Source organism: Panicum virgatum, chromosome 9K (assembly GCF_016808335.1).
Source record: "Panicum virgatum strain AP13 chromosome 9K, P.virgatum_v5, whole genome shotgun sequence".
Taxonomy (NCBI): domain Eukaryota; kingdom Viridiplantae; phylum Streptophyta; class Magnoliopsida; order Poales; family Poaceae; genus Panicum; species Panicum virgatum.
Genome location: NC_053144.1, coordinates 61,455,937 through 61,464,530, shown reverse-complemented (window position 1 = coordinate 61,464,530; position 8,594 = coordinate 61,455,937). Strand labels below are relative to the sequence as shown.

General features: G+C 53.3%; 1 protein-coding gene across 1 annotated transcript; it reads right to left on the bottom strand.

Moving 5' to 3' along the window:
• Positions 1–7,835: 7,835 nt before the first annotated feature.
• On the bottom strand, positions 7,836–8,249 carry LOC120648200 (mucin-21-like). Its single transcript, XM_039924937.1, has one exon. The coding sequence runs from the start codon at positions 8,247–8,249 to the stop codon at positions 7,836–7,838; it is 414 nt and encodes a 137-aa protein (XP_039780871.1).
• Positions 8,250–8,594: the final 345 nt, after the last annotated feature.

The following is an 8,594-nucleotide window of genomic DNA, read 5'->3' as shown; positions in this document are numbered from 1 at the left end:
AACTGATTATCTCCCCCTCCATCTCATTCTGATCTATAGTTAGGACCCGAACTACTTGCTAATCTCTATCTAGAACATGTACCCCAGTGCTCGATCTGTGCTCAGATCGATCTTGTAAAGAACCCTTGTGATTGAGAATCTAACAATGGTATCAGATTCCGATCTAGAGTCTAGATCGGGTCCATGGGTACTCAAAAATGTAGAAAGAGATGAGAATCAAAGAAAGAACTCGAATCAATCGTGGATCGACAAGAAATCCCCAAATCAGAACCTTAACCCTAGACCAAAGAACTGAAAACCGGGGGGACCTACCTCCCTGGCCGCCGCCGCTCACCGGCGTGCGTTCCAGAAGTCGGCCGCCGCTGCTTGTTGGCGTGCTGATCAGAACCTGGCTGTCGTTCACCGTCGCGCAACCCGCGCGCAGGGTTCAGGCCGCAAGCTCCATAACCAGGGGTGCCGCCCGCGGCCAACTCCACGACCGCGCGCTCACCCTCGGGCGAGCGCGCTACCGGCGAGGCAGCCGCGGCAGCGCCGCCGCCTCCCTCTCGCCGGCCGCCGCCGGCGCCGCCGTCTCCACGAGAGAAAGAAGGGGGAGAGCAGAAATGGCCTAGGGTTTTGGGGGAGCCGGCGTCGGCCGGTTTTGATCGGGCGAAAACGCCAGGCAGCCGTCGGATTCTATCCGACGGTCTGCGGCGCTCGCCGGATCATGGGCCAGATGAGGCCCAAGAGGGGAACCGCGGCCAAGCCGCTTTCCCGTCCTAGGCGCGCCGCGCGCAGGCTTGGGCCGCGGGCCGAAAGCACTCTTGGGCCGGGGAACAGTACAATCTCAGAATTTCTTCTTTTCATTTCAGAAGCATTTTGAATATGTTTTTTGATGAATTTGTTTAGAATTTGAATCTCTACAAATAAATGCACCAACATGTATTATTTTAGTGCAGAATTTTATAGAATGCTTTTGAAATTTTAGATTTTTACTGTTTCCGCTGCAAAGAATTTATTTTGTCTCTATGTTAATTTGAACCAACGAGATAATTGATATAGAGGAATATATAATTTATTTTTCAGAATTTTCAGTATATTATGATATTGTAATTTCAGACCAAAGTTGATATTGCAATATTATGATTTTCTTCAGAATTTTATATACATTATATCTTTTTCTGCCCAACGGTGATTTAGATTTAATGTACAGAATATCGCATGCTTTAAGTTTGACCAAAGTTAAATTGATGCATGCATATTATTGTTGTCCTCATAAATTTTTTAATCTGAATTTCAGCCGCGAATGCTATGAACCTTTTGAATGCCATCCCAGAATTAGATGGCAGGAACTATGGGAAGTGGTGCCAGAAGCTAGAAATCGCTCTGGCGATGGCCAACATAGATTTGGCCATCAATACGCCTCATCCACAAGAACCAGAAAAGCCCATGAGGGCTCAGAATGAAACTAACGCTGCATTTGCTGCTCGTCAGAAGAAATATGACATTGAGATGGCACAGCAGGCGGATTCAGACCGCAAGTGCTTAATGATTATTAAAGGTTCTATCTCAGACCCCATCAGAATGGCAATCACTGCTTGCCCCACCGCTGCAGAATACCTTTAGAAAATAAAGAGTCAGTTTACTGGCTCTTCCAAGGCTTATGTTGCTACTCTTGCAGAGCAGCTAATTACAAAGAAATACACTGGTGATAGAATCAGAGATCATATCCTAGAGATGAGCCACATGGCTAATAAGCTACAGACAATGGACATGCCTTTGCCAGAACCGTTCCTTGTCCAGCTTATTTTCAAGTCCCTTCCAAAGGAGTTTGCGACTTTTCACGTCAATTACAACACCTTTCCAGAAAACTGAGATATTGAGAAGCTGATTGCCATGTGCGTTCAGAAAGATGGAAGGTGGAAAAACGCCAATGGTGGTGGTGAAATTGTCTTCTAAGTTCAGCACCAGAAGAAAAAAAACCCAAAAGAATTACCAGAACTAAAAGAAGCCCTTCCCGGCAAGCAAGAATCAGCATGAAAGTGGTCCTTCCAAACCACCTCCACGCGAACTTGATTGGTCAACATTCCCAGTTGCTAAAGACCAGTGCCTCAAGAATCTCTGTTTTTGAATTATGATAAATCCACTTGGTGGATTGATTCTGGAGCAACTACTCATGTTGCTAATTCATTACAGGGGACAAGTATGAGCCGGACCCTGCCAAGAGGAGGAAGAAGAATTAAAGTGGCGAACGGAGAAGAAGCTGAAGTTGAAGCCATCGCAGAATTTCATTTAGAATTATATAATGGCTTTGTACTTCATTTGAAAGATGTTCTTTATGTACCTTCGTTGCAAAGAAACTTAATTAGTATGTCTAAGTTGGATGATGATTTGATTACTTGTCATTTTGGAGATGGCAAGTGTGAGATACACTTTAATAAAGAATGTGTTGGTCTTGCCTTCCGACAAGACAAGTTGTACTTACTTTCATTATCTAAGAATGTTAATATTGTAAGTTCTAAGAATGAGAATTCTTCATTATCTGGGAATAGCACTAAGAAATGAAAAAGAATTGATGCAATCTCATCGAAATTATGGCGCTGTCTTTTAGGCCATATTTCGAGCGGGAGAATAGAGCGCTTAGTAAAAGCATCAATTCTTCCACCGTTAGAATTTTCAGATTTAGAACAATGTATCGATTGCATTAAAGAAAAATACATCAAGAACATAAAGAAAGGTGCCAAACGAAGTGAGGGAATTTTATAAATAATCCATGCAGATATTTGTGGACCGTTTTCTGTCACTACTGTAGATGGCTATGATTCAATCATAACATTTACAGACGATTATTCACGTTATGGCTATATTTATCCAATAAAAGAACGATCAGAAGCATTTGATAAATTTAAGATATTTAAAGCAGAAGTAGAAAATCAACATGATTTAAAGATCAAGATTGTCAGATCCGACCGTGGGGGAGAATACTACGGTCGACATACCCCGTATGGCCAAGTTCCTGGACCTTTTGCGAGGTTCCTATAGGAGAATGGCATAGTTGCCCAGTATTCCACACCGGGCGAGTCTCAGCAGAACGGAGTAGCAGAAAGAAGAAATCGTACCCTTATGGATATGGTAAGAAGTATGATGAGCTACTCCACGCTACCGATTAACTTGTGGATAGAGGCGTTAAAAACCGCTATCTACATACTTAATCATGTGCCAAGCAAATCGGTGCCGAAGACACCATATGAACTGTGGATAGAAAGAGAACCCTTGCTCAATCATTTTCGAGTGTGGGGCTGTCCGGCAGAGGCCAAAGTGTTTAATCTAAACATTGGGAAACTAGATCCCAAGACAGTCGGTTGCCATTTTATTGGCTATCCAGAAAAATTGAAAGGGTATCGTTTCTACTGTCCTGACAGACACACGAAATTTGTAGAAACAAGACACGCTGCCTTTCTAGAAGATCAGATGATGAGGGGGAGCATGGTAGTCAGAAAAATTGATCTTGAGTAGAAGCGGGTATTCGTCCCTACTCCGATGACTCAAGAACCTTATTTCTGCTTACCTGTGACTGTGGCGCCAGCAGTACAGAGAACTGCAGTGCCAACGCCTGTTGTTAGTTCTCCTAACGTGGCAGCAAATGAGAATGAGGATTCCATTCCTCATGCTCAATCAGAACCCGTTGCCGCGGATGAGGGGGAGCAACAGCAGCCTCCTAGATCAGAAATACCAGTTGCAGTGGCCCCACAAAGACCACAAAGAACTAGAAGATCTGCTATTTCTGACGATTATGAAGTCTATAATAGCGAAGAAACACAAATTGAGGGTGATCCCACCTCATTTGAAGAAGCCATGAAAATCGCAAATTCATCCAAGTGGTTTGCAGCCATGGAAGATGAAATGAATTCAATGAGTACCAACAAAGTTTGGGACTTAGAAGAAATTCCCAAAAGAGCCAAAATAGTAGGCTGCAAATGGGTCTACAAAAGAAAGTGTGACTCCAAAGAAAATATAGAAAGATATAAGGCGCGACTCGTGACAAAAGGCTTCACACAGAGAGAACGAATAGATTAGAATGAGATCTTTTCTCCGGTCTCATGTAAAGACTCTTTCAGAATAATAATAGTCTTAGTGGCTCATTATGACTTAGAATTATATCAGATGGATGTGAAGACGGCATTCCTAAATGGGGATCTATATGAAGACGTCTACATGGCACAATCGAAAGATTTTGTTGTGGAAGGCCAAGAAAATTTAGGATGCCACCTAAAGAAATCAATTTATGGCTTGAAGCAAGCCTCAAGGCAGTGGTACTTGAAATTTGATGAAACAATAAGGAAGTTTGGATTTAAAGAAAATAAAGATGACAATTGCATCTATGCAAAATTTAAGAATGGGAGATTTATTTTCCTTATCCTGTATGTGGATGACATCCTGCTAGCTAGTAGTGATGTTAATCTACTACTGTCGCGGTGCTGCAAACCACGGCCGGGTGGCGGAAGGCACCCGCCCTAGCCCAGAGGGTGTGTACTCGGGGGTTAGCTAGTCCCAGATGGATCTCACTCAAGAACACGATGAACACAGCCAGATTTAGAGTGGTTCGGGCCGCCGGAGCGTAATACCCTACGTCCACTGTGTGTTGTATTGCCTTCCCACGAGAGTGAGAGAGTTTGCGAGAGCTTGTGTGTCTGGAGGGCCTGTAGTGCGCAGCGAGCGCCTCCCTTTTATATCTCAAGGGAGGCGCGTATATGGCTGTTGGGTCCCCGATAAGTGGGCCAAATGGTGTAGTATAAAATAACGTACTGTTCATACATCATGGCATCGCAGGCAACGGGGATCTCTCTCCTGGAATCCCTTGCCTGCTCCTGGAGTCCCTCGTTCATCATGTCCAGGCGCTGTCTTGTCAGGACGATGCTAGACGTAGCTAGTGGCGTCGCCTGCCACGTAGCTGAACGGTTGTGTAGCTTGCGGCGTAGGCGGCATGATGGAAAAGTGCCGTGCCGTCGTATCCATTTAATGCTGCAGACTGGCTCTGCGCGGGTGCGGCACAGGCGGCTGCACTGTGTACCTTGGTAATACGCGGTGCACAGTGAGGCCTGACAAAGGCTGTCCCGCGTGCCGCGGCGATAGAGCACGCCTCAACCATCCGCATTAAATGCGGTGGGTGGGCGAGTCTCCTTGCGGAGGACTCGCGCACGAGCCCGCCCCCGTGCCTCCGGGACACGTGGCGGCTCTGGACCCCCACGCGGTAAGGGGGGTCCAGATGGGTGCAGGAGGTCCCGGACCCCTATGGGGGGGTCCGAGGCCTCGGCTGTCAGCTCGGAGCTTCCCTTCCTTAGAGACACGTGGCGTCTCCGGACCCATCCCTAGGCGGGGAACGGGTCCGGGGCCGTTGGCCTGGTGAGGAAAGAGCCTGACCGGTGGGGCCTGGCTACTCCGTCCTTTACGCGTAGTTACGGATAACTACGCGGGTCCTACCTTGCTGCAGTAAGAGTGGGTATCCCTGCTACAGGGTACCGACAGTGGCCCCCGGGCCCACCTTGGGGGAGGTACGAACCCGTAGGTGGGGCCACTACTGCGATTTGGCTCTGCATAGCTTGAAGCTTCTTGCTGCAGAGGTCTTGACCGGCTTTGACCATCCATCGGGTTGTTTGCTTGCCTCATCACATCGCAACGGCTTATTGACTCATGGCCCCCACGCACAGTGGTACACCTAATCACGCGCGCGACGCTCGGCATTTTTGCGGCCGGAGTAGACGGATCATTTACCACCGGCGCAGTTCCCGAAAAGCTCGGCCACGCCAGCGCTTAATACGCACACGTCAGCTCAGCTTCCGCCTCGCTCCGCCCGCGCGCGGGCGTCGGTTCAGATCCCGTCTTTTCGCACCCTTGTTGGTTACCCGCTCACCCCGACAGGTGGGCTTGGGCCCCCATGTCATGGACTGGGCGGTTAACACCAGGCGCGGGCGTCGCTTGGGTTCCGGCGACGGTTCCGGGGTGCGCCGGTTGAGTCAGGCTTTATAATGGGGTGAACCGCATTCCGCGGTTACTTTCCCGCATTCGCCTTCTTCCTTCCAACCTTTGCGCCCCTTTGCCTTCGAGCTTTCCTTGCCCCTTTCTCCCCTACGCAGGCTGCTCCTCACTCCACCGAGAGATGGCGTCCCTTGCTCATCCCCGCCGCTTCCAGACCGAGGGAGAGTTGAACACAGTGCGCTGCCTGCTTGGATGGAGTGCTCAGGAGACCGGCTGGGGGGTCCGAGCAGGCTCGATTCCCCTTGGTAACCCCCGCGCCGGGGAGTTTGTGCTATTCACCTCGCACATCTCCACCAGCGTGGGACTACCGATTTCTTCGTTCCTGCTGCTGCTGCTGGAAGACTTCGGCCTCCAACTTCAGCACCTGACGCCCCACTCCCTCCTCCTGACGTCCATCTTCGTGCACTTGTGCGAGATGTTCGTGGGAGTGCGGCCTTGCGTCATCCTCTTCCGCTACTTCTTCATTCTAGTGAGGTCCGGAAGGAGCAAGGATGAAGTGGGGGGGATACTATTTCCAGATAAGGAGTGACCTGCCGACTCCTTACATTCCCGGCCTTGCTGGCAGAAAGTGGGAGGAGTGGTGCAGGGATTGGGTGATCGCCACCACCGAAGCCAACGAGCGCCTGGCCCTGCCGACCGAGGGGCCCGCCTCCGACCGCGCAACCTGGAGGGCCAAGCCATCCCTGCAGCCGGAATTCGACTCTGTGCTGGGCAAGATCAGGTCGCTGGCGGAGAGCGGCCTCACCTCATGGCACGTGCTTGGAGATTTCCTGAAGCACCGGATCGCTCCCCTGAAGCAGCGGCCGCGTCCTGCGTGGAACTTCACTGGCCTCAACGACTGCAGCAGGACCCACCGCGGGGAGGGGAGCGACCTGACCCAGGAAGCCTTGGAGGTTCTGGTGCGGAATGTGTCGGGAGACGCCTTCATCCCGGAGAACCTGATCCTCCCTCAGAGCATAGTCCCCCTCTGTGAGGACTCCGCGAGGGTGGCGGTGCTGGCTACCCTGCCAACTCTGGACGACGGGGGACTGGCCCCACGCCAGACCGGAGGCGACTCGAACCGCGGGCTCCGGATCCCTGGCGCGTCTGGGAATCAAGCTACACTGAGCGCCGCGGGGTCCGGCGCCACCACGAAGGGGAAGCAGGCCGCGGCCAGCAGCGCCGCCACAGCCGGTTCCAGCCAGGCACAGAGCAGCTCCGGTGCGCCGTCGGGGGATGCAGGCCGACGCAGGCTACTCAGGGGCGACGGGACCCTGGTCTCGGAGCCCGCCGCGAAGCGCCAGAGGACCTCCGAGGGCGCGGGCCAGGGTAGCTCCCGGGCTGCCAGCCCTCGCGGGTCCTCTGGGGCGACTGCACCACCACCATCGCCGCCGAGGAATTCCTCCTGCCGGCGGCAACAGCAGCAGCAGCAGCCGCAGGAGCAGCTGCAGCGGGCGCGGGAGCGGCCACAGCAGCAACAGGTGCAACCCCGGGTCGCGCCCGTGCCGCAGCCACGGGGACAGCAGCAGCAGGAGAAAGCCCGGGTTGTGCCTGCATCGCAGCTGCAGGAGCAGCAGCAGCAACAGCAGCAGCTGCAAGAGAAGAGGCCGGGCCTCCGAGGACGCTGGGTGCCCGGTACTTCTGGGTTAGTATTATCCCGCTCTATTCCCTTGTGCCAGGTGCTCTGCTTTTTGCTGAAGGCTTCTCCACTTTGTTGCCAGGGGTCGTTGCCCCAGCAGTTCTTCCACCATCGCCGGTTCGTCGGCTGGTACCCAGGCGTCCGCGGCCTCGGCGTTGACGGCAACGGCGACGGCGGGTGCGGGGCCCTCTGGTACAGTGACCTATGCCAGCCCGGTGGTGCGCGACGTGATGCTGACAAGCACGTTATTTCCAGACTCAGCAGCACACAACGCTGCGGTGGCGGAGGCACCTGCGGCAGAGGCAGCAGACACAGCGGCGGTGGGGGCGCCGGTGCTGGGTGCAGCCGCGCCCGATGTAGCGACGGCGGACATGCCGGTGTTGGGTGCTGCCGTACCCGACGCAGCGATGGCTGAGGTGCAGGCGCTGGGGGCATCCGCACTCGACGCCGTGGCGGCTGAGACGCCGGCTCTAGGCGCAGCCGCACCCGACGTGGTGGCGGCGGAGGCGCCGGTGCTAGGCGCAGCCGCATCTGACGCATCGGCGGCGGAGGCGGCGCCAGTGCTGTTCGCAGCCGCATCTGACGCATCGGCGGCGGAGGCGCCGGTGCTGGGCATAGCCGCATCTGACGCGGCGGCAGCGGAGGCGGCGGTGACAAGTGCTGCAGCAGAAGCCCCCACCTCCAGCTCCGGTCCTGTTGCAGAGGAGGAGTTGGAGGTGGTCTTTGGCAGGCGGCTCCTGCAGCTCCAACTCCCGGAGGAGGATGTGACTGCCCTCCCCCAGGTGATGTTTCAGGTCCGGCGGTCGATCGAAGAGGCAACCTCCTTCGCCGAGACGGCCTTCCGGCGGGAGTGGTCTGCCCTGGAGAGCGAGCGCCAGCGCCTCTCCGACTGGCACATCCGCCTGGAAGCGCATACGAAGGCTGAAACCTCCCGCACTGCAGAAACTCGGTCAAAGCTCAA